This window comes from Urocitellus parryii, chromosome 5 (assembly GCF_045843805.1).
Source record: "Urocitellus parryii isolate mUroPar1 chromosome 5, mUroPar1.hap1, whole genome shotgun sequence".
In the NCBI taxonomy this organism is placed as follows: Eukaryota; Metazoa; Chordata; class Mammalia; order Rodentia; family Sciuridae; genus Urocitellus; species Urocitellus parryii.
The window spans coordinates 13723839-13749455 of record NC_135535.1 but is presented as its reverse complement, the minus strand read 5'-3'; the positions used below and the strand labels follow the sequence as shown (position 1 = coordinate 13749455).

The window sequence follows — 25617 nt, the reverse complement described above, 5'->3', positions numbered from 1 at the left end:
AGGACAAATTTTATGGTCACCAGCTATGCCCATAAAAATGTAAGTGAAAGCAAGGTGGCCGAGCATGATTCAAGTACCAGGACAAATTAAAAAAAAAAAAAGCTTTAGGGAATTAAAAATTGATTTTTAACACCGAGGAACTGGCATGACCAGCTGATTTTCAACTTGGCTCAAGTAGCTGGTAATGATTAATTCAAAGTATATCTGCTCACTTGGGCCTCTCTAGGGAAGGAAGAGGTGTGTGTGTGTGTGTGTGTGTGTGTGTGTGTGTGTGTGTGTGTGCATGTACAGGAGAAGGCAAGAGGCAGTGGGTGCTGCTTATAAATATTTCTCCAGCAGCTCTTGGTTGGGGAGATCACCAAGAAGTGAAGTGGAGAGAGAAGCACAGTCATCCTCGTGCCTTCAGGGGCTGGCCCCAGCACATCACCAAAGAACTTGGACTTGCATGTGTTTTGAATGCTTTTGGGTGCTGACTTTTCACAGTGCGCATGGATTACTTCTGTAATAGTGAATGCTGATCCTCGCTCTCTGTTTCTACACACAGATGTAGATTTATCCACAACTGTGTGAGAATCAGTCCTAGCTGAAGTTTTCCCATTTCTGCTCGCAGGCTCAGGTTCACCTCCACCTGAGCAGGTAACACAGGCCACTGCAAAATCAGGGATGTGTGACTGGCAGGACCAGGAGACCCATGATGTCCGTTTTTCTACTGATTCCCACGATTTGCACACGCGGTGCCATAAAACCCCAGACTTCAGTGGTGAGAACAGAAGCTGAATGGAGAGTTTGGAAATGGCTTGAGGGTTAGAGGGTAAAGTGAGACCTAACCTCAGGCAAGGAGAGAAAAGGAAGGCTGACGTTCAAGCTGCCTTCCGAGCTCACCCTGTGGGGTGTCTCTGCAGCTTCCTACAGGAGCGAGGGGAGGGAGCGGGAGAAACAGTCAGTACTTTCCTTTATTGAGTGCTGCTTTCCCTGGTCACATGGCAAGGCCATACCAACAGGGCAGGGCGTCCACTCGTGTGTTCTCATCAGTGTAAACACAACATGAATACTGAAGAGTAAAGAAAACGGGTAAAAAGTCCAGTGTCTCCTCCGTCTGTGGAGCAGTGAAGGTGCCTGCCCCCCTGGACAGGTCCCCAGGGGACACTCAGGTGGCCACCTCCTCCCCTCCACAGGGAAGTGGGCAAGAACAGAGGAACCCCAGCTCCATCCTTTCCCCGGGGGCCTCCCCCAGGGTCACACGAGTGTTCAGCATTGGGCACCCGGGAATGCCTCGAGTTCTTCTGAAGGCCTGAGAGGGTTGTCCCTTCTGTGTGCACGGAAACGGCTCCTTCAAAGCCCTTTCCTCGTGACCCAGCCGCTGCCCATGGGAAACGTGACCGCACGCCAGGAGCTGTGTCTCTGCAGTCCCCGTCGCAGCCCTGGGTCCTGGAGAGGGGGCCTTGGGTGAGGAGCGCCAGCTGCCCAGGTCTGGATGGTTGCTGGAGATTCCTGTCCTCCTCATGGGGCCACTGCTGACAGGGGACGCTGGTTGAGGCAGTTGACTTTCCTTGAGAGCCTGAGAGGACCAGATTTTCTAGTTTGGATTCCCGGACCAAAAATAAACTTAATCCCCCAAACTAAAGCAAATCAAAAGAAAACAAGAGTGGCTTTGAGGATAAAGAATCGACCAGCCCAACTCCAGGTCCCTCCGTATCCGGTGTCCCCACGGGGTTCTTCCCAATGGCTAGTTCCCATCCTTGGTCAGCCCTCCCCTTGGGTGCCGAACTCCGCTGCAGGGTGAGGAAGGTCTCCTCTGAAGGACGAGACGACGTGCTCCTATTTCCCGGGATGAGTCCCCAGCACTGTGACTCCCCACCTCCAGCTACCAGGGGACCCATGACTATTAAAAAGCCATAAGAATATCTGGAAGCCCTGTCTCGGTTTGTGGCTTTGTGGTAAGATGATAACCCCTTCCTCGCTCTCCCCTCTAGGTCCCTTCTTGAGGAGACTTGTGTCGCCAGGCCTGGGAATTCTACGCCCTGGGAATGCCAAACTCTCTGCAGCTGGCTGCGTCCCTGTCAAGATCTCTGCAGCGAGAGCAGCCCGGCAGGGCCAAAGGGACAAAGAAAAATGAAACCCCAAATGCTCAATTTCGACTTTGAAGGCTGGGCCCCAAACAGCCAGTCGCTCGTCCCCTGTGGCATGTCTCTCCCTAGCGGTGGCCTCTCAGTGCTAGCTGTTGTTCTCGGCCGTGAGATATTTCAGGGCGGCAAAGCCATAGCGGCGGGACATGTCCTGCTGAAACTCTTCCTTCAGGGTTTTGAGACAGATGCGGTATTGCTTGTTGGAACGGAACTTGGTGATGTCGAAGCTGGGGGCGTGGGGCATGTGGATCATGTAGGCGTTGGGCAGCACGATGAACTCATATTCCTGGAGAGAAAGAGAAGGGCAGAGGGTGACGCCGAGTTCATCAACCATCTGGGGGACAGCAGGCGGCACGGGGACAGCCTGACCCCCGCAGGTACTTGACCGATCTGAGCCTTGGGCTGCTCAAAATCAAGGTGGAAGTAATAACATCTGCCTGGATGCACCACTGTAGGGACAGCGCTGAGCTGGCCCCCAGGCCCCTTAAAGGCCCTGACAGACGTGAGCGCACACCCACGTGGTAGCTCTAGGATGAGGCAGCATGGGACGGTCTCTTGTCCCAACGACTGACATCCACAGATAAGTTCAAAACGGGACAAAAAAAAAAAAAAAAAAAAAGAAGAAAATAAAAACAAACATTGCACAGGACTGAAGCTTTTCAAGGACAAAGCTGTCCCCGACTCCTCCTTCCTACGAGCCCTCGACCTGGCAGAACCCAGATAAAAATTCAGTCCAAAAATAAAAGGCCTGCCTCCGAAGAGCCAAAATTGGTGACACAAATTTAGGACACGTAACTCCCAGGGAACGCAGCGCGCCCTCCTTCCGCCTCTTACTCCTGATCCTGGTCATCTGTTTCCCCAGCTCAGAGCAGAGGAGGATAAACCCAGAGAGGTCAACTGGGGACAGGGGACAGCGCCCGTCCCAGGTGGAACACGGAGGCAGCAACACTGACAGCCGAGCAAGGAAGGGGTGGGAGAAACCGCGAAGAGAAAATGCGAGAACTCGCCCAGCCCGGCTGTGTCTGGGGCACAGGGACGGAGCGCCCCGAGAGGACCGATAGCCCCCTGGGTGCAGCGCTGTGACCTGTCGGGTGTGCCCCCATTAAGTCACGGAAAGGGTAAAATCGTGTCTGATGTGTTCCCGGCAAAGAAAGGAGAATGCCTAACACTGTTCTGCTAAGCTGCAGAAACAAAGTACCGCAAGATGAGCTTTCTTTGAACCGGTTCACCTCACGACCTGGCTGGACACTAGACCACCATTCTTTCTAGCAGCAGTTGAGGCTGACGCCACATTGCATCCCGCGGGCAGCTCTGGGCTCCCACCAGGTGCTATGAAAACAGCTTTCTGTCGTGCAATATGGACGCTGTTCTAGCACCTTCTTCTGACATCAGCGGTTCTCAGGCCCAGTGGTTCTCGGTCACCTGGGACTGCTCTTAAACACAGTGGGACCATTGCGAAGTCCCTGTGGTGAAGCTCATGGAGGGCCAACACGCAGCATCCAATCTGTACTTTTTCCAAATCTGGGATGGTCTTGCTAAGGAATAGCTACCCTGTGCTTGAGCCGGAGGTGGCTGGGGAACTGTACAGAGAGAAAAGACGGGGGCTGGGGCTTATTTTGCTTAGCATGATATTCTCCAGCTCCATCCATTTACCAGCGAATGCCATGATTTCATTCTTCTTTAAAACCGAGTAATATTCCATTGAATATATATACCACATTTTCTTTATCCATTCATCTATTGAAGGACACCTAGGTTGGTTACATAGTTTAGCTACTGTCAATTGAGCTGCTATATACGCTGATGTGGCTGCCACTAAAAAAGTTTTAAAAAATATTTTTAAAAAGACTAAATGCTGCCTAAAAATCACCATTCTTTTAGTTAAAGGTGAGCCGTGCCTGTGGTGAGCTTAGTGCCAAGTACATGGAACCCTTAGGATGCTCTGTGTCCCTTCTGCGACTCAGAGGCTGAGTGCTGAGCAGTATCAGGAACCTGACTCTCGTACCAGGGTGGAAGAAAGCAATGGCTTGAGAACCACAGCCTGAGGACCAGCACTGCCAGGTTCCCACTCTGGGTCCTGAACACATCTTGTTCCCTCTTCAGACCCTGTTTTCTGTCCCCAGGTCACCCTTCAGCTGTGAGATCCAAGCCTCTGTCCCCAGCCCCAGACGCTGTTCTCACCTGCGCATCCAGTTCCATGATGTGAGCCACCTTGTTCCAGCCGAAGCCCACAAACCTCCGGTCATACTCGGGGCAGTCCTGACGCACCACCACGTACGGCTCGAAGTCAGCCTCCCACTCAACCCGGTAAGGCGTGGTGGCGGTCCGCCACTTGGCGAAGTTTGTGGGTGCATGGCCTTTTGTCCAGACGTGGTACCTGGGCACACAGAGGAAAGCCCTGAGTGAAGGGAAGGAAGAGGCCTTTCCAGAGCCGGCTGATTTGAGGGAAGAAGAGATACTAACAGGTGGGCTGCTGCGTCCCTGCAGAACCATGCTCACATCCTGACCCAGAGCCTGGAAAGGTGACCTACTTGGAAATAGGTTCTCTGCAGATATAGTCAAGTCAGGATGAGGTCAAGATTAGGGCCCACCCTAATCCAATGGCTGGTGTCCTTATAAGAAGAGGAAAATCTGGACTCAGGCACACTCTGGAACTCTACTATGGGAAGATGGAGGTAGAGATTAGACTGAGGGACCTGTCTGCAGATGAAGGGGTGTCAAGGACTGCCCACAACCACCGGAAGGAAGCAGAGAGAAACAAGGAAGGGGTCTTCCCTAGAGCCTTTGGGAAAAGTATGAACCTGTAGATACTTTGACTTTGGTCTTTTGGCTTCCAGAATTGTGAGAAAACAAATTTCTGTTATGTGAAGCTACCTAGTTTTAAGGATTTTATCATAGCAGCCCTGGGAGACTGATACCATTGGTTGTCCACATCCTTCACTAATGAGATGTTCCCTGTGAAAAGGTTAGTGAGCTCCTGGAAGCTCTGTCATTTCTGTGGAACCAACTACAGGTTGATCTCGTTGACAACTGCAATTATTCCTACTGGTGACTCTCTGGGGCATAACCTTGGGGCATAACCTATGAGTAGGACACCACTCCTGTGATCATGTTATATTAGACAGCAAAAGGGAGTTTTGTAGACATAGTTAAGGTTATTAATTGAATGGCCCTGGATTAATTAAACAGGAGGTTGTGGAGGTGGTCTGACTGGATCACATGAACCTTCAGGTCTTAATGTAGAAGGAGGAGCCCTGCTGAGAGCAGAGGGTTCTATGGGGCCACAGGACAGGACTAGATTCCAGGAGCTGAGAGGGGTGACGGGCCAGCAGCTAGCAGAAGCACAGGAACCTCAGCCTGCAATCACAAGAGAAGGAATTGCACCAGCAGCCCCGGAGCTGGGAAGGGAAGCATGTGGGCTGGAGAACTGTGGCTTTGCCAACTCTCTGGGTCTGGACCAGACTCCATAGACAGTGAGGCCATAAATCTGAACTGTTTTAAGCTGCTATGTTTGTGGTGCTTTGTTCTACAGCATAGAAAATGAATATCACCATATAATAATGGCAAGAAGCTAGTATTTATTAACCTTATGTATTAGAACTTTTTTTAAAAAACATGCACATAGCGTGTGTGTGTGTGTGTGTGTGTGTATTTTTTTGTTTTTATTTTTGTTTTGTACCAGGAATCGAACCCAGGGGTGCTTAACCACTGAGACACATCCCTAGTACCCCCCCTTTTTTTTCATTTTTAAAATTGAGACAGGTTCTTGATAAGTGCTTAAAGCCTCACTAAGTTGCTGAGGCTAGCCTTGAACTTGTGATCCTCCTCTACAGCTCTGAGCCACTGGGATTACAGGCATGTATCGCTGTACCTGGCCCATACAGATTTTTAATTCTTACAACTTACCCAACGTCAGGTTATAAATCGTACAGTGGTGGAGCTGGGATTCAAGCTCAGGACTCGCACTCTGACCCACTTTTGGAAAACCATCCTTGTATGTCACCATTCCCTATGCTCTCTGGACAATGGAAAAAGCACTCAATGGTTGCACTCAAATTGAATAATGGAGTGAACAAGCGAGGAACCTAAAACTTGTGGGGTACACAAGACGGGGTGTGGAGTGGGATAGGAACACTCCACACATAGCTCTGGCGTTGCAGGGGAGACGGAATGGAGGGTGGGAACCCGACAGAGGAGCTGCAGGAGAAAGGAACAGGAAGTGCTGGCTCTCATCTCCTTAGGGAAGGCTCTGTACAGGCTGAGGGTGGCAGGGTGTGCTCTAATGACAGAACGCGACTGCTCCCTTCATTTGCTCGTTCCTCACTGACACTGTACTGTCGTCCAACCCTCAGTGTGGCCGAATGAGCACTGACCAACAGGTGGGTTTTCATTAAGAAGTGCTGCTGGATGAGACAGGCAGGCTGGGGAAGGCAGGACCTTGACCCCCAGCCCATCACTGCAGCGATGTCCACCAAAACCAGTCACTTAACTGGAAAAAGGCTGAGTAACGCTACTTTAGTGGAGTGTGAAAAAGAATATTGTGACAGCTGTCAATCACAAGCCTCAGCCAAAAACTAGGCCCCCAAATAGCTGATTTTCTATTTGTTATTTTGTTGAACAGGTACTCTTGACACTTAGTGCCTTGGACAGAATCTGTCCAGCATGGGTGATGACCAGGAGCCTGTATTAGGTTCCAAACACAGCACAGTCGAGTCTTTGGGCCAAGGTTCAAATCCCACCTCTACCACTCAGGAGCTGAGGATCTTGCATAACAAAATACTTTAACTAGGCTTTGGTTTCTTCTTGTATCAGCTGGGGTAAACAACACCTATCTTGTTGAATTTCCAAGAAGTTTAAATGAGATGATGGGAAGAACTTGGCAGAGAGCTGGCCAGAGACATTCAAAATATACTAGCTCCCTAAAGGCAGTTTAACAAAATGGTTTAGAATGCTGGTCGTGGGTGTGCATTCTGTCATTCAGCAGGTGTCCACAGGATAACTCCCCTGCACCTTTGTTGCCTTGTCTTGGTAAACAAGGAAATCATAATCCCTGGTGATCAAGTGAATTAATTCACATAAAGTACAAAGGGCAGTGTCTGATGCGTGGTGATTCCTTGAAAACTGAGAACATTCTCATTATTTCTCCTCGTTCGCCTCCTGAATAGGATGTCAGTCCACAGTGGTCTCGCTGTCTGTGTTATCAGTGTACTGATGAACGTTTTGTTTGTTCTCCATCTTTCGAATCTAAATTCTGGGCTTATTACAATACACAAAAGAGAGAGAAGGGAAGGGCAGGGATGGGTCAGTTCCCTTCGTCTGGCTGAGCAGAGAGAAGCTGCTCAGTCTGGAACGCTGACCGCTTGCTGAAAGGCTGGGCTGCACAGGATGCAGGGACGTTGCAATTAACCTGCCATTAAAGCAAGCCACAGCTTGAAAATTGCCCCCAGGAACCTGCTGTCAGTCCAACAGACACTGGACTTCAGGGCATGGCTGAGACGGAGACCAGCCACATCAGGTAGCCTCCAGAACAGGGCTCAGATGGCTGTTTCCCGGCTGCACCTCACAGGACGCTGTTGAGGTTCTGAAGCTCAGGTACACGTCAGAGACACGGGGAAGGTCGGTTCCAGTTCCAGGGTTTCTGATTCTGGACTTCTGGCTGGAGCTCGAGACTCTGCATTTCTAACAAGGACCCAGGCGATGAGATGCTACTTTCCCAGGGTCCTTGCTCCGAGAGCCACACCCCAAGAGGACGTGGGGGGGGGTGCCCAGGTGTGGCCGGGAGTTGCTTTCAGCTGCTCAGAGGCTTAAGTGTTCGTTACTTGGAGAGCAGGTGACAAAAGCAATCTCTCAGAGGGAAGGTCTGTAATTTAGCACTTGGCATGGTGGCTTGCAAGCTGTTAGCGGGAGCAGTAATCACGGACACAGCAGGCCGGACCCCAGCTCTCACGCCCACGGACATGGCTGTGAAATGATTTCTCAAATCACCTGGGGTTGGAGATGGAAGGAAGAACATCTTGGAAACTTGCCAGGTGTTCAGCCACCAGGTTATGGCAACTGCAGGGGACTCAGATGAAGGCTTGGTCTCGAATTTCCAGGAGTAGGTTTTTACTCTGCAGCTTCAAACGTGGCTTCGTGTGAGCAGTCAGGACTCAGCAGCCCGGTGCTGGGTCAGTGAAGAGCACAGGTTCAGTGGTCCCTCGGGCCGGGCTGAATCCTGGCTCTGACATTTCCTGGCTGCTTTTCAATGGGCAAATTATTTGACCTCTCAGAACCTCAGGGTCTATTTGTTTCTTTCCGGTATCCACCTCGGGTTTGTTCTGAGGATTAAATGGGCTGATCACAGATCCCGGTTCATGCAAAGCACTCAACAAATGGCAGTTGGTATTATTTCTGGAAAGCAGTGGTTTGGGAGGAATTAGCTCTTCTGGGTTGTTTTCCAGAATTCTGGATGGAGGACAAAGGATGGGGTGCAGTCCTGGCACCTCCAGGGCCTCTCCATGCTCCATAAAACGTACAAAACTGGTAATTTCTGCTGAATGGACATCCTACTTGATGGAGTTATTTTCACAAAACAGTTGGAGGAAAGCTTTAGAAACTTCTAGAAGCTGTATGAGATGAAAACCTAAGTTGCTATGACTACAGTCTTTGCAGGACAATTCAGACTGCCTAGAGCTGTATGCTTTTGAACTCCAAGGAAGTGTTGACCATTCCTACATTGTTTCGAGGATTCACTTTAACAGAAAGCAGGCTGAAGCACAGCTCTCCTCTGACTGCTCAATCAAGAGACCCAGCAGGACTCCTACTCCCCTGTCCCCCACTGTCACACATCATGCTGCCCGGGCCTGTGCTCCGGAGCCAGAACCCATTTGCACCTGTGCAGTTGCCGAGTCTCCTGGGGCCTTCTGGATGTGAAGCAGGGTAGCGCCCTGCCAGGTCCCTGCAGGACGCAGGTCCTAGGAAATGAGGGTTTTGTTTGCAGCTGTCACTTGGGCAGCAGGAAAGTCAGCTCCTGAAGGGGGTCTGTGCAACTCTGGTGTCACCTCGGTGACTTTAAGTTGAAGTAACTACTGCTCGTCGCAGTCCCAAAGGGCTTAGAAAACAGACCACTCACACCAAAAAGAAAAAGGGAACACCCAGGCTGCTCACAGAATGAAACTGTTTACCCAGGGAGGGAATGCCCCAAGGAGAATTCAGGTCAGGAGACGGAGAAGGGGTCTGAGATCAGTTTAGAAAAACATGAAAAGAAGCATGACTGGCCTTCTGACCTAAACATGCCCGTCCACCTAGACACACACCTGTCGTCATGTACAATGCAAACCATGTGCATTGGCCAGGGTGGGGGGTTGCAAGGACACTGGCTTTATTTTTGCCTTCCAATGGACCCATGCCTATTACCCCCACCAACTTCTGGGTCAACAGCTTTGGTGTCTGGGTTTCCCAGGAGAAAAGTCCTTTAGGCACCCCAGAGGACAGCAGTGAGGGCCACTTACCTGAATGTGAAGAGGGTCCCCATGTCCAGCATTGATAGCAACTCTGCTTTCGACTTGGGGAAAGACAGCCGGTAGCGCAGTGTCTCAAACGCGGGGACAATCATCGCTTTCTTGGTATTGGCGAGGTCAAGCTGGATGACAGACTTCCTGGAAAGAGGGGGTGGGCAGAGAAAGAGCGGGTGTCTATGATTCCAGGCCACAGTCCTTCCCTTGTGAGGGTTGGTAGTGAATGGCCCAGAGAGGCTGAGCAGCTTCCCAGATGCTGCACAAGAGGAAGGCCTGGGACAGCCTCCTGCACACTTGCGGGGTGCTCCTTCCAGAGTCAGGAGCAGCAGAAGGGCTCACAGGACTTTCTACCCCTCCTCCCACTGGCCACCTAAGAGCAGGTGGCCACAAAGGTGGGGAGAGATTCACCAGCCTGTGACTGCTCAACCCTTTGAGCAGTCTGGACCCTGAGTCTTGAAAGGAGCCAGACTTGTGCCCCGGACCCCGACTGTCCCTACACAGCCAGCACCCAGCCAGGCATGTCAGAGCTCTGGTCCGCCACGTGCAGGAGGAGAGTTCTGCAATCTCTCATTAGCTCCTGCCTCCACACCCAGCCTTCGGCTCTGCTCCCTGGAGACGCTCCTGACCTCTGGATTTGTCTGCTCTTCTCCAGCTCCTCGGCCACCCTTGGAAAGGGAACAGAAGCTCAGGGAGGGCCACCCGGCATGATGCTTTGAGTGAGCACAGACTGGATTTGAATCCTGGTAATGCCACTCAGTGAGTCTTGCCATTCTGGCCAAGTCATTTAGCTTTTCCCTACCTTGGGTTCCTCCAGAATGGTGGCAATAGTGTCTGCCTCCTGGAGGTCCTGTGAGCCAGGTGATGACACTGCTTGGCACACCTGGTGCAGGGCAGGCATGGAGACTGTCATTACTCCCTACCTGGATCTTTAGGATCTCTGTTGGCTATAAATGTGGTATGTCATTCCACTTTCCTGCTCAGACCACTGACTTCTGAGTCTCAATGCCTCATCACTGAGTTAATCACCAGAAGAGAGCAAGCAGCCTCCCTTGGGGAAATAATAAGTACTCGAAGACATTTTGAAAAATACTGGAAGAAGCACCCTCCCTCCCCATAGCCTATAAGAGCTTATTGCTGTGTTACTAAGGTCACGCCACTGAACAAAATTTTGAGCCTTTGTATGAGCAGGGACTAAGGCTGATCTGCAAGACTAGTCCTACTATCAGTAATTACGCTGCCCCAGTGCAGTGTGGCACAGAACAGAAACACAGATCAAGAAGGACATTGGCCAGGCTTGGTGTCAAGGAGCCATGAGGGGAAATGTGGACCAGGTCAGAATGTCTTCTGAAGCCACTCTGGGTTAAGGTTCTTACCAGCTCCCTTTGGAGAAGAGGTAGCTGGAGAGATGAACTGGAGGCTCATTTGGAACCCTTGGAATGTCATTTCTAGTTCATTTTTTATTCTTATGCTGAAGTCAACTCTACACCAGGTGATGTAGAGTCCTCATGTTACTATTTCAGAGGAGATCTGTAAGGATGGCAGTGAGAGAGAATGGGGCTGAGCTATACTTAGCCAGTGTGAGGGCCAGAGGCGTGAGTCAGCCTGTCCTGGCCTGCTTTGTCTGTCTGAACAATGATGTCAGTTTTCAAACACTCCTCCATCACAGGGCATCTAGGGTCAAGGCAGCATCTCTTTTATATCCAACTTATACTACATATGGCAGAGCTGTGGCCCTTTACCTGTTCCCTAGGAAATGTGGTCCTTATCTACTGAGTCCAGGTGGTAAGGATGGGACATGAGTCAAAAAAATTATATTCTTGGGTCAAGATGGCAAAGCCCCTGGGATCTCAGGGCATGGAAGAAAGTGTCCCTATATTGGTGGATGGTTGCTACTCATTTAGTAAATACTGAGCACCTACTATGTGCTTGGTCCTTAGAGATACAGGGTAACAAACAGCTGTCCTCAGCTGGGGTGGTGTTTGCATCTTGTCTAAATGACTTAATATGTTAAAAGCCTGAGGATAAGTATCTCTAAATTGGGGCACAAGATTGCATCTGCAGCTGGTGATTTTAAGATATGATGCAACGGAAATTGAGTTGGAGACTGAGAGGGCTGAATTATAAAGGGGTTCATTAGGGAAAAATATATGCACACATGCACACCATAGGTACAGAGATCTCTAAATACCAGGTCTTCTACCCATGTAAGCCTCAAATAATTACTATTACAATCACAGTTATTCCAGCAGCCATTTTGGGGGGAGTGTCCTGTTAAAAAAAAATAATTGCCCCTTTTATTGTGGCCAGTACACTTAGGAACAACTCACAGAGCTCTGCCTGGATCCCTGCACCCCTGGCCAGGGCAGGCTGTTTAGGGGTAGACACATGACACAAGCTGAATGAGTCTAGTTCTCACCCTTGGAAATATACACAGAAATAGAAACTGGGAAACTTTACAGCTGACTTGCGCTCTGTCAGACAGGGCACTGCGGGCTTTGGAACTTCTGCTGCAGAGGCCTAGAGCTGCCCTGGTTAATTTCATGCTTCTGTATTGTTTTTCCAAATCCTACTTTGATTCCATAAGATGTACCACCCAATTTTTTGTTTCTTTTCCTTTAACTTCTTTTTATTTTAATTAAACTACCTTGCATTGGTTTCTGTTCCTTGCAATGAAACAACCCTAATCGATATTCTGCAATATCCAGAGTAAATAGACCTGGAGAGCAGCAGGCCTTCCAGATGGAGCCCTCGCCGGCCTTATTTCCCTCTGCATGGACAGCATTAGATTCTGGAGGACTTTCTGCAAATTCCCTTTAATCTCCCTGAAATGCAAACTGCCACAAAGATGGATTTGTCACTAGATAGGTCCATTTCAGGCTCCATTCAAGGAGGTTTCGATATTGATGCCCTGAAAGTATCTCATTATGAGGCTGTCTCAGCAATAGAGTGGCTGCAGGGCCCGGACCCGAGCACATCTGTTTATTGAGGAGGTAACGACAGCTGGGGTCCCTCTGCAGCATGCGCGGTTGGAACATCCTGCCTCGGCTGGGACCTGCTGGCCTGGGGTGAACAATCTGCTGCCAGCATTAGTCTGCAGGGACTGTGAATTTTCTGGAAGCCAGGGGGCGCTATGGTGTGCAAGAAGGCGGGCTTGGGAGCCAACAGACCTGAGTTCCAGGTCCAGTCCTGATAAGCTGAGTGACACTTCTATCTTCTATTGCTGAATCTAAATTCTTCGCACTGAAGCTTTTGGAAGGCAGTCTTGTGCAGTGGTAATCAGAAAATCCTGGAAGCCAGGTTTGACTCTATCAGAGATGGCCTCCTGGGCAAGTCACTGTAACCAATCTGAGTCCCAGAGTTTGTGCACGTGTACAGCATGTTGATGAGAAATAGCAGAGTGTATGTGGCAGTGCCTGGGGCCAAGCCCAGCCCGAACAGAGCACAGAACTCACAACTGCTGCTTACGATGGTTCGTTTTATATGTCCACTGGACTAGGGTACTGTGTCTGGTGTTAGCCAAACATTAGCCTAGATGTCACAGGGAAGATACAAAGAACATCTACAACTACTTTAAGGAAAGATTACCCTTGATAAGGCCGTCAGTTAGCTAAAGGGATAAGACAAATACTGAGCTTTCATGGAAAAAAGTATAATGTTATATCATCTGTACACACATGTATGAAACAACGAAGCCCACCATTATTCATAATTATAATGCATTGATTAAAATATGGAAAAATATAAAATAAATACAGAATTAAAATGCAGAGAGACAGACAGAGAGAAGGAACTCAGCCTCAGGAGTTTAACACAGAAATTCTTCCTGCATTTCTTGCCTGCTGATCTGCTCTATGGATTCCAGACCTGCCAACACTCACAAGTATGTGAGCCAATTCCTTAGACCCGCTGTATCTTTTTCAATCCATCCATCCATCCACCCATCCATCCATATCTCTAGATCTCTCTGTGTCTCTATCTCTCCCATTGGTTCTATTTCTCTGGAGGACCCTGGCTGGTACACTGCCTTGCTTCTTGTTCAAGATCCTTGCCAAATGTGGAGAGAGAAGGGGCAGAGTAGTCAAGAGGAAAAGAATCTCTATGGATTAATAATTTTTAACTCTTGATAAATATATGCAAATTTCTTCATCCCAAAATATAAACCACTTTACACTAATAGTAGTAACATCAGAGTGTCTGCCTTAAGGAATTCTTGCTAATATTTAAAAAAAGATCCCTGCAAAATTATTCATAAACCTATGGCCACGTTTTGGGCTGAGGAACTCAGGCTCATCTACCCGAGCACCGGGGGACCCTGCAGAGAAGATGGGGAACACCCACACGTAAGTGTCTGGGAGCCCAACTGCCCCTCTTTCTTCTGACCTTGGGCACACTGAACAGCCTTCTAGTCACAGGTTCCTCACCCACAAGTGAAGATGGGGACGCTAGCTCTGGCCTGCAGGGTTCTAGAGCCTCAGCGGTGCCTGACTTAGATTAGCAATGCATCCTCTTCCCCTTTTGCAGCTCAGTGGGCTGGTGGGCTCAGGGCCAGAGAGTGGGCTCAGGGCGAGAGAGTGGGCACGGGCAGGGGACAGTCAGAAAGGTAACACTCCTTGCTTGTGTTACTGTTTTTGGCTGCTCATCTATGAAAACAGAGGATTGGACCTTCATCTCCCGCCAGCCCTCTGAATCTTTCTTCATGTCCAAAACAGCCCAGGTTTTTCGACACAGTAAATTCACCTCCTCCAGTGCCGGGTGGCTGCCTGGCAGGGAAACCGTGTGCTGGGGAGAGCTCATCTGCCGAGCCCTGAAGCTCCTCCTGGGTGTCTCACATTCCCTCGGCCCCTTTCTCCCAAGTCACTCAGTGTGCCAGGGGTTCCCGCCCCTCTCCCGCAGAGCTGATGGGCAGGGGGCACCACGAGTGAGTCCAGAGGCTTCCTAAGCCCAGGGAGTGAGTGGAGGCTGTGAGGTCGCAGCCTCCCGCGGGGCTCAGTATAAGCCCGGGAGATGGCAGGGAAGGGCGGACTGCCTGCTGGACGGGCCTCCTCAGCGCTCAGGTACCAGACCCCAGACAGACCCTGGCAGTTGGCCTCACACACTCCCCTCCCTCTGTCTGTCTTTTTAACTTTGTCCTTTCCTGCAGGCAGGTGCTTTAACCAGGGAAACAGCCCAGGTCCCTGGCATGAAGAGGCCACGGGAACGTCTCAGAGGAGACAGGGAACAGCCAGCCACAGTGCGCTTCCTAGGACCTCACCTGTCAGGGTTTGGATGTGAGGTGTCCCCCAGGAGCTCACGTGCGAGACAGTGCAAGACGGTTCAGAGGAGAAGTGACTGGGTAGTGAGAGCCGTAACCCAATCAGTGACTACCCCCGATGGGACTGGCTGAGTGCTAACTGGAGGTGGGCAGGGGAGCTGGAGGAGGGGAGGGGCGTGCTTGGGGTATACATTTGTACCTGGCAAGTGGAGACCTCTCTCTGCTTCCTGATCACCCTCCAGCACACTCTCCTGCCATGAGTCCCGAGGAGGGGGCCTGCTGTCTAGGGCTGAGACCTCTGAAACCGCGAGCCCTCAAACAAACCTTTCCCCCTCTACAGTTGCTCTGGCGGGGTCGTTGAGTCACAGCAGCAAAAACCCTGACTAAAACACCGCCTCTCTGGGTCACAGTGGGGAAGGAGACCCTGGGCCCTGGAGCGGGAGGGGCACCCTGGCTGCCAACGTGCCCTCTTGGTTCTGCGGTCTCTGGTTCTGGGAGACGGGGTGGTGATGGCAGTGTTAGTCCTTGAGGGCGTCTGTGGGGAGCTGGATTCTTAGTGGAAAGGGCCTTAACAGAGCCTGGCAGATAATAACACACAGCACACACCAGGCTTGGTTATGATTGCTTCCCCTCCTCTCACACGGCGGCCCAGGGTTAGGGGTGACACCAATCCTGGCCTTGCCTGCTGCCCGAGAGGTCCGCCAAGAGCTGATTCGGCCACTTTGTTCTTGTTCAGTTACTGCTCTTTCCACAATGCCCAGGGCTGTCTGTGTACCTGTTCCTGCCCTCAGGGAGCGTACCTCCTAGTGTGTGGGGGGAGACACATAGGGAGCCAGCACAGTGGGTGAGCTATGTAGTACGTTGGAAAGTGACATTGTGTGTGTGTGGGGGGGAGAACGGAGCTGAGGAAGGGGCTTAGGAATGCCTGAGGTGGGGAGTGGGCGACGAGCGGTCAGGGCTGGCCTCACGAAGGAGAGACGTGAGCTTCTCCGCGGAGCAGGTGGGGGCAGGTCACGTGTTGTCTGGGGTCACAGTTTTCCAGGTGCAGCAGACCTCACTGTGAAGATGGTGTGTGCTCAAGGGACAGCACGGAGGCTACAGTGACAAGCTCAGAACGAGGGGTAGGGAGGGTACTAGACATATGGGGGCAGAGAGGAAGGAGGGGAGCACCGCAGGCATTTCCCCGAAGGTGGGCAGAACACCCCTTTCCCCAAAGCTGCCCAAGGTCTAACCCCAGAAATCTGCCTCCTGGCCTCCTGGAGACCACGCACACTCCATGGCTCACGGCCACTCACATCAAGAGGGAAAAGAAAAGAGGTGTATCCATGAGGCATCAGCAGCAGTGAGGTGCTGCCGAGAGGTCAAGTACAACGAGAGGTGGTGACTGACGTTGACTTGGGCAGTGCGGAGTCACCGGTGGCTTTGCCTTTGATTAGTGGCACCCGGAGGAGCACCAGGAGCACTCACCAAGACCTGGAAAGGGTGGGTGTGATGGCGATGCTGTCTAGACTGGCACTCCTCTAGCTCTGCAGAAATGCAGCAAGTCACACAGGGCAGGATTGGAGAGCTACTAAGGAACAGAACCCAGGACCCCACACTATCACCTCATCCCCCATCCTGGATGCACACTGGTGGCGAGATGTAGGCCTGGCTACCATAGCAGAAGCAGGACTTGGGGACTCATCTACGGCAAAATCATGCAGCTAAGTTATAACAAGTATCCCTTTTGTTAAAAAAAAAAAAAATTAGTTTCATTTTAAGTGACCCAGGGTGGAGGAAATTAGCTTTTGTGGTTCCTAGGGGAGAAAATGAGTAACACCCCATGACCAATGCTAGCCCTTTGATAAAGCTATTAGACCCCTCCAGGAGTCTCAAGAATGAGCACAACTTACCTGCAAATAGGATTTGAGTCACTCGCCAGTTCCTACCAAAGGACGAACAACCCAATTCCCACCTCTCTGCTCTCACACATTCTACTCTGCTCCCTGTTCCTGGAAACAGATTCTTCCTCTGGTGTGGGCTTAAGTGTCACAAACTCAACTGGATGCCATCTCCAGGAAAACGCAGTTAGAAAAGGAGCCTGCTTCTCAGGTCCAGAGAAAGGAGAAAGCACAGTCCTGTTTCAACAGGAACAAAAGGGTTGGAAAGGACCTCCTGCCGGCTCTGTCTATATCAGGGACCATCTCAAGCAGCTGGGGGTGGGGCCAGTACAGTGAGTGAGTGGGGGCGCTGGCGGGCAAGGAGCAGGCAGGATGGCCAGGGGCAGCAGCCGCCAAGACCCTGCCCCGCACCAAGGCAGCTGCTCTTCAACCGCAGCTCCGGGGCTGCCACATGGAGTGTGACCATATAGTCCGATGTTTCACGAGAAGCCGACTGACATGATTTTCCACACACCAGGGCTGAATGTCTCCCCAGGGGAGGCCGGTGTGAAGGGGGGCTGAACCATGAGACCAAGAGTGTGATCTTTTAAATCAGATGATGTAGATTCTATCTCGACTTCACCACTTGGGTAATTGCATAATCAGGGGCAATTTTCTTAACTCTCTGGGCTTTTGTTTCCTTATCTTGATAATAATACTTTATGGACTTGGCTATTAAGAGAACTAAGTAAGATAATATATTCCTTAACTAATGAATATTAATGAAGCCAGACACAGAGACATTAGGTACCAAGCCGAAAGAATAGATATAACCTCAGCATGGAGCTCTAAGTGTGGTGAGAGAGGGATTCGGAGACCTAGGGCACCCAGAGCTGTGCTCTGACCAGAAGCAAGGCTTAGCCAGTCAGGACAAAGTGTTCCAGTACTTGCCGAACTCTGGTAATCAGGAAGCATATGACATTCAGCAGAACTGAATCTCCAAAAGCAGGCCTGGTATAATGTAAGTGATTGATAAACAGTAATAACTGCTAAAGAATATTGTAGCTGATCAGTAAATAAAAATAAGTGCTTCAGTGTATTTGGATGAAGCCCTAAGCTCAGCACAGCATTTGTATCACTGATTAAACATCAGGGCAACCTATGACATTGGTACTAGTGTTCTCAGTTGACTGATGAAGATGCAAAGCTCAGAGGGCTGAGTACATTAGTAACCACTGAGCAGCGGGCAGGTACCACCATCACATGACAATAACAATGACAGTAATAAGGACAGCACCAGTTTAGAATGAACTGGGAAAGACTGGCAATCACACATCTACTCGGCCAAGGTTGTCAAATGTGGGGACTCTTGTCTGTCTTTCCAACCCTGCAACAGAAGCAATGAATGTCTTGAACTTCAAGGTCAAGGGAGCTGGTGGGAGAGTGGTTAGCAAACAATGCAGGGAGCAGGCAATAGGCCACGGCCTGCTTGCTCAGGTAGGTTTCTTAAAGGACAATGCTGCCCACATGGCAGATCCCGTCTCCTAGGACTGACTAGGGCTGAGGCCAGGAAACAAGCAGTGCTTTAACAGGGTGGGGTGGTGGGGCAGGACACATGGGCCCTGGCCCCTTGTTTCCTTTCTTCACCACCATGAGCTTCTCAAACCATTATCATCTGTCTTTGACTCCCTGATCTGGCCAAGGTCAGCCATGTCCTCTTCCCGTCAAACCTAACTTTGACTTTTCCTGATTCTGCCCTTGGCTCCAGAGACCACTGCCCTTGGTTGGGGAGAATTCTGCCGAGCATCTTGCTTTGACCAAGGTGACTGCTGGGAGCCTCTGTCCTCTTGATACTGCAACCACTTGGGACCCTCCCGTTGCCCCTGCTCCATCTCTGCCCCCTGTGAAGGTCCACTTCCACGGCAGGATGGGCTGGGCTGCTTCTCTGTGTAGCACTAATGAATGACGGAGGCTGACACAAGTGACAAACTGTTGGGAACCACCGGGCTGGAGGCGGGGCTGCTTCAGAAGGCCAGGAGAGGACCCGGCTTGTCAGTGTTAGGAGCCCCCCACTTCAACAGCCCAGTCCCATGCCGCGACATGCCCGAGAACCCGTGAGAGCCCGCTGTGTGATCAAGCCCGAGTTGGAAGGGAGCCAAGTGGTTCTTGTACAAGTTCCCAGGGACTCCTACATGAGTGATATTAAAAGAGGACAGGAGGGAGGAGAAATTCAGGCTGGAGCGTGCTTCTGCTCTCCCCCACGACGGCCTCCCTCTGTCTCAAGTTTTGCAAAGCCAGCGGGACGAGCTGGTCCCCCTGCACATGCCGCCTCACCTCTGCTGGCTTTGCTGACTCCCCACATGTCCCCCTTAATGACAAGTCTGCATCTTCCCGGGACTCGCTCAGCTAGGACCACTGTGTCACTGATGATGGCCACCTGCTCATTTTCTATCTGCTCTGCTGGGCTTGCGGCCGGGGACATCCTCGGCCATGGTAATTTTTTAGCTCTTGCTCGGTGCCAGGCACACATGAGGGACTCAGTCAGAGTACAGGGATGAAGGCTCGGAACGCAACCCCACACACTGCGGGGGGTGGCACTGTGGAGAGGGCTCTTTGGGAATGACGGAGACCTGGGTTGAGAGTGTATTCTGCCACTTGAATCCAAATGACCTTGGGGAAAGGATCTATGTTTTAATCTTCTCACTTGTATAACGAGCATAAAAGCATGTGTCTTCGACTAGGTTGTCACATAGAGGTGGCACTTGTCCAGAGCCTCACACCGAGGCTGCTCCACGGAAACATTTGCTTCTTCCTTCCTGGGTCCTCTCTAGATGGCTGTGGCCTCATGTCCTCATGATTCTCATGGGGCATAGAGGGACAGGGTTGGTTCATCCTTGTTTGAGGAGAAACCTGAGACCTGGGGCTGAGATGCAGCCACAGTATTTTGATTTCAGGTCCCTCTTGGCACAAGGCCTGGGTGTGGTGCAAACCGAGCCAGGGAGCAGGTGGCCCGTGAAGGGTGTGTGCAGTGTGTGTGTGTGTGTGTGTGTGTGTGTGTGTGTGTGTGAGAGAGAGAGAGAGACATGCTGGGAGGCCCCTTGTCTCTAGCTGTCCCCCACAGCTGGCGCTCTGCCCAGCTTCAGTGGTGCTTGATCTAAGCACGGCTCCCCCGAGTACGGTGGGAACCTTCTGCACCGCACCTTTGAGGCCCCAGCAACCCACCTCAGGGTGGGAATCCAGAGGCAGAGGAAGGAAGGCGCAGAGCGGGGTTGTGCCTATTGTCTGTGCAGGGGACTGTGGAGGCAGGACTCGGCACAGCCTCCTCATCCTCCTTCACCCCCTCAAACATGGAGGCCAGGTAAGAGTTTGCTCAGCGACTGGGAGAGTTGCCTAGGAGATGAGCTGGCAGCCAGGACTCGGGAGGTAGGTGGGGACAACAGGTAAGACTCATAAGTGAGGGAGGCTTCCCACAGAGGGGTAACTGCAAAATAGGCACGCAGCAGATGAGGGCCCACAGGGGCACAGTCCCCTGTGAGCAGGAGGGGCTCCCTGGCCCCTGTAAGATCTGGGTGGTTTCTAAACAGATGGCATGAACTTAGCCAGAGGCAGAACCTGTGAGTCAGAGAGGGGAAGGCGACAAGGAGGAACTAAGAATGAGCTTTTGGGGGCAAATTTCAGAAATAACAGTAAGAGTTGCAATTTGTTGAGCACTTGCCCGAGTCACGCAATGCTCAACACCCTACTAAATGCCCCCACTGTCCAGGTGTTTACACGAGGAACTAGTACATCCCAGAAGCACCCTAAGCACCAGCAATGTTCAATGCAGCCTGTAGGTCACGGGAGGTGACAGGAGGGTAGCTCGGGGACAGATCGCCTGGATTCCTATCCCATCTGGACACCTACCAGCTTGAACCCTTGAGCAAGTTACAACTTTGAGCCACAGTTTTCTTCTCTGAGTCGGGGTAAGCATCAGTGTCTGTGTGCTGTGGATTTTCATGGAACCTCTCGTGTAAAGGTTAAGAGAATTCCCAGATGCCCAGGCTATCCCTGGTAAAGGCAAGCTGTGATGACGATGATGGCCACCAGGGTGAAGTGGGACATGGGCCCACCAGGAGGCTAGGCACAGACACCTCTGGATGAGCCCAGAGCAAGCCAGGTGCCTACTTATTGGTGCTGTGCCCTTGAACGTGAGGCCTAGCATGAACATCCTCTTGTGTAAAATGAACCATGGTAATGTTAAATGATAAAATACACACAAAAGTGCTTATCACAGTGCTTGGCACATAGTAAGTGCTCAATAAACGTTAAATGTCACAGATATAGCAGAATTAAAATAACAAAGTAACCCAAGGAAAGGCCACCTGGTAACATCTCTTGGAAGGCAGCCAGTAAATCTCACTTGGCGCCACTTCTACCTGGCCTTGTTCACGTTTTTGCACTCACTTAAGAATTTACGGAGCAGCCATCGTGTGCCTGGGAAAATGTGAATGGGGGTTGGCCAGATGCCCTCCTGCCTAGCACAGAATAAAACTGACTCGTTGTTCTTACAGAAACACTGTGCAACACCATCCCTGCCAGTGTGGCACATGTGTCCCCTAAAAAACAGAATCAACGTGGGTAGCAGAGACTCTTTAAGCTTTAAAGCACCAATCAGAGATGAGAATTCTGCAGGTGGAAGAGGCTAGAAATGTGCCCCAGTCCATGGTTGAGGTCACTCTTGGCTGAGATGTCACATTCCTGATATCCCTGCCATTCTGGAACTTCAACCACACCAGTGGCTTCAGTGACCCTCAAACCACTGATCTTCAAGCTCAATCTCAACTAGCAGCTCTTCCTGAGACCTGTCCCACCTGGCTGCATTGGGCCATGTGCTGTTAGACTGGGGTCCTGTATCTTTTACTTCTGCATCTCTAATGGTGATAAGAACAAGAGCAATAGCACATCCAGGTGGAGTGTAAACCTCCAGAGGACAGGGACCTTGCCCCTTCTGTCCACTGTTCCATGGCCCAGAACAGTGTGTGGCCATCGCAGAGGCAATGGCTGCTCATGGAAAGAAGGATGTTCTGGGCACTGCTAGGTGCTTTCCAAGTCTCTACAAGGGAAGAAACAGTATTATCCCCATCTCACAGATACCATAAGTGAGGGATGTCAAGTACCATTCCCAAGGCCAAGTCAATGCTGAGTAAGGAGCGTTTACGATGGCGTTACGACCTGACAGACCCCATTATGAGTTGAAATGTGGAAAGTGGAAAATACGTTCTCTACACCCAGCGTCCTGGATGTCATAGCGTAGCCACACAGCACACCGAGGAGACGGGTGGTTCCCCTTGTAACTGGGGGCTGCAGCTCGTGGTTCCCCCAGAATCAGGAGAGAGAAGCAGACCGTGCATCACTCCTCCTGGAAAAGACTGAAATTCAAAACGTGCAGCAAGGTTTCTACTGACTGCATACTGTTTCTGCAACCTTGTAGAGTTAAAAAAAAATGCATACTGAGCTGTCATAGGTCAGGGGCCATTTGTATATAGTTCTCATTTCAGGGAGTGAGAATGTCAAACGGTTCCATGCAGTTACCTCGGCTGTTTGGAAGGTGGCGGGCAGTTTACAAGGGTAGGCACTGGGGCCTGGAAAAGGAGTCCAATACTGAGCGCTGTGAAGAGGCCGTGTGACAGAAAACTAGCTGCTGAGCACTGACCCTGCAAGAGGCTGTTACCAGCTCCTGGATTAACTGAGAAAGGGTGGGTCAGAAGTGCCCCACATCACATTCTTGGAAAGTATCGAGGATCTGGGTTCAAATGCAGGTCTGTGTGATTTGGCCACACCCGCTGAACTCCAGTGGACATTTCTATAAACAGAAGTGCGAGCCGCACGTCTACAAGCTCATTCGTTAGCAGAAATGGGAGAAGGCGTGGAAGAGAGATTTTAGTGAAATTCTGCAGCTCTGTCCCTGAATAGAGCTGATTTCATTATTTTCCGATTGAACTGTTTGTTTTTGCTGAAATATTAGCTGGTTGCTAGGCAACCGCTCAGAGAGCTACGATGCTGAACTTTTTTTGGAAACCAGGGAGGACCTCAAGAAGGGTGACATGAGCAAGTGTCTGGGGGTGCAGCCAGAGGGCTGCTGGTTAGCCTGCTCCGTATTGTGGGGTTTGAGAGTGATCTGGCTCCTTCTGCACAGGCTGTGTAGACAGAAGTCCACGGTTTCCTCTCACAATAAGACTAAACTTTCTGGGGCCTTGGTTTGGTGACCACTGCATAGAGAAGTGTCAGAGTGCAGGCGATGGAAACCAAGCTTCCAGCACTTGGTCAGGCTCAGTTCATTGTAACCATCATTTTTATTAGACATATCTTCACAGAGTCTGGGTCTAGCGTTTTGTCAGATATTGGTGCTGAAGAAGTCAGTCAATTAGGGGATCTGCTGGCCCCGCTGAGCTCCAAAGGTAACAGCATCCCTAACCTCATCCCAAACCAGTGATATAATTCTGCTGTTGTCGGGATGTATCTACTGATAATATATGGATCAGAAATAAATCCTTTCCAAATACTAGAAAAAATTCTTCCCAAGCCAATTACCAGTCAATATAGTGGCCTTCAAAGGAAATGGACAGTAGATGCTTATTTAGGGCTTCTGATAGAATCATGTCCCTTACTGTTTTCTTAAATTCAGTGCCTAAGGAATAACCAAGTCAGAGGTCACAGACTGGTGGCCTGGAGGAGCTGGGGGGATGGCAGGTTCACTGCAGCCTGGGGACATGTATGGTCTAGCTTAGCAGCATTAAAAACTTATTTTTAGTAAGTTGCTGATATTAAAAGTCTTATGTAGAAATGCAGATTCCCAGGTCCTCTGCAGGACTGCCTAACTTCAGTCCTGGTCCCCTGGAGCAGGAATTCCATACGGCAGTGGAGAGTCTATGGTCTCCCTACTAGGTTGTGCTCAGTATTCTTGGGCAAGGTCTGCTTACACAATAATTGAATCTAGGAGCAATTTGCAGTATTTCAAACCCCCTGAGGGAAACCACAGGCACTTGGGATAAGGTGGCCGAACTGCAACCTCCAGTGATTCTGCATTAAGCAAAAATGTTAATTAAAAGGCAATATTAATTACCTCAAATTGAATAAGATGTTGATCATCAGTTAGGGTCTCGGATCAGTAAAGCACAAGGGGCCAACATACATGTCTGCTCTTGTATACTTGTTTTCAAACATGATGCCCATGAGGCAAAGTCATAAAATAGCTCTTGGAGAGTCAAGACCACAGTGTTGATGGAATGGGGCCTGTTCCCTTTCAACTCATCCGAGTGAAGGCTTCCAGGTGCTTCTTAAGAATAGAAAGTGGCGATGGGCAGGGTCCAGTCCTAAAAGCCTCTCTTTGATGGGTCCAGGTCGGGGGTGGGGGATGTTGGTGGTATTGGGCCACACTCTTCTCCCACCCATCTGTTCTTCCATCTCTGAAAACTGGAGGTTTCAGAAGCTGCAGGAACAGAGGTGACCACATGGGGGCACCCTCAACCCACACACTGGGATTCAGAGCCCCAGAAGGAGCCAGAGCTGGGGAAAAACTCCATTTCTTAAGAGCCTGATACAGTCAAGAGTCCTGGTTCCCAGAGCTCTGTGCTCCAGCACCTGCCTGCCTGCAAGATGTCTGGGTGCTGCCCACTCTGCTATTATCAGAGAGCCCAAGAGGGGCTCCTCCCTGCTCACAAGAGGGGCTGAAGCTATGAAACCCCAACATGACCCTGGAAATGAACCCAATCCAGTGGCTGGACACAGGATGTCCTCCTTGCTCTGGAGAGAGCAGGGCAGGGAGGCTGCTGATATGAAACCCGTGCTTCGGCTGAAGCACAAAAGGTTTAAAGAATCTTGGAGATCTTTTAAGAGAGAGATAGGAAGGGATAAGGAGGGACAGGGAAAGAGAGACAGAGATGGATGGAAGGAGGGCAGGCCAGAGAAAAAGAGAGAAAGAAATCACATCCTGCCAAATCACATTGTTTTGGACAGTCAGAAACCCCAGAGCAGCAACATGGCCTTCAAACCTGGAATCCGACAGACCCTGGTTCAAATCCTGACACAACCCTTGGACTGGAGCAGGGGATTTGGCCTCTCTGAGCCCCACTGCTACCCCTGGAAAATGGGGGAGGTATGCATGCTTTTGGATCCAACAGGATAAGAAATGCAAACCACCTCATGGTACCTGGGAGCCAGGCAAGCACTGCCCTGGTAGTGGAGGTAACGCATACTGAAGAATGACAGTAGGGAGAGGCGGATTCTTTAAGAGTGTGGTTGGTGCATCTGTACCTAGGGAACGGAACCTTGGGCTATATGAATTCTAGTGTCTTTCAGTTCATGCTGTTTGTTATTCTGTAATAAATGCCACTCCCCACACAGCCAAGCGGCTCTCCGTCACGGCTTTCTCCAGCGGCTAGACGTTTGTCCTTCTAGGTGGGGACAGTTAGAAAAGGACATTGGAGATCCAGAAACGGCCTGGAGGTGATTAGGCACATGGGTCCAGAGTCAGGGGCTAGGTTCTGACCCCAGCTGCCCCTTCGCTCCTGTGTCACCTTGGGCCAGTGGCTTAGTCTTGTTCTACCTGAGGCAGGGTTTGCGGCAGGGTGGGGGGTGAGATCCGACTTGTCAGGCACTCAGAACAGCTTCTGGCACCCAGCAAGCACTTCAATAGATGTTAGGCATCATCATCACTTAGATTTGTTTTAAAGAATAGGCAGTGATCTTTTTAGAATGGTTACGTGAAGGCTGTCTGATCCAAAATTGGAAGAGGGACAGTGTGTTTTCATAGATGCTATAGAAAGAGCATTAGATGGGAGACAGGATGCTTCCTAGACCCAACTGACACTTCATTATGCAAACTCGGGCTCCAGGCTGTTCCCCGG

General features: G+C 50.7%; 1 protein-coding gene across 11 annotated transcripts in view; it reads right to left on the bottom strand.

Annotated features, from left to right (window-relative positions):
- Window positions 1-935: 935 nt before the first annotated feature.
- The window catches only part of Large1 (LARGE xylosyl- and glucuronyltransferase 1), a 506960-nt gene continuing 482278 nt past the window's right edge, over window positions 936-25617 (bottom strand). For all 11 annotated transcript variants that reach the window (XM_077798432.1, XM_077798429.1, XM_077798430.1 and 8 more), the window contains 3 exons: window positions 9617-9763; window positions 4308-4503; window positions 936-2412 (listed from right to left, as the gene is read on the bottom strand). In XM_077798432.1, coding sequence (XP_077654558.1) covers window positions 2215-2412; window positions 4308-4503; window positions 9617-9763 — 541 coding nt within the window. In that variant the 3' untranslated portion in view covers window positions 936-2214. The remainder of the gene's footprint in view (window positions 2413-4307; window positions 4504-9616; window positions 9764-25617) is intronic.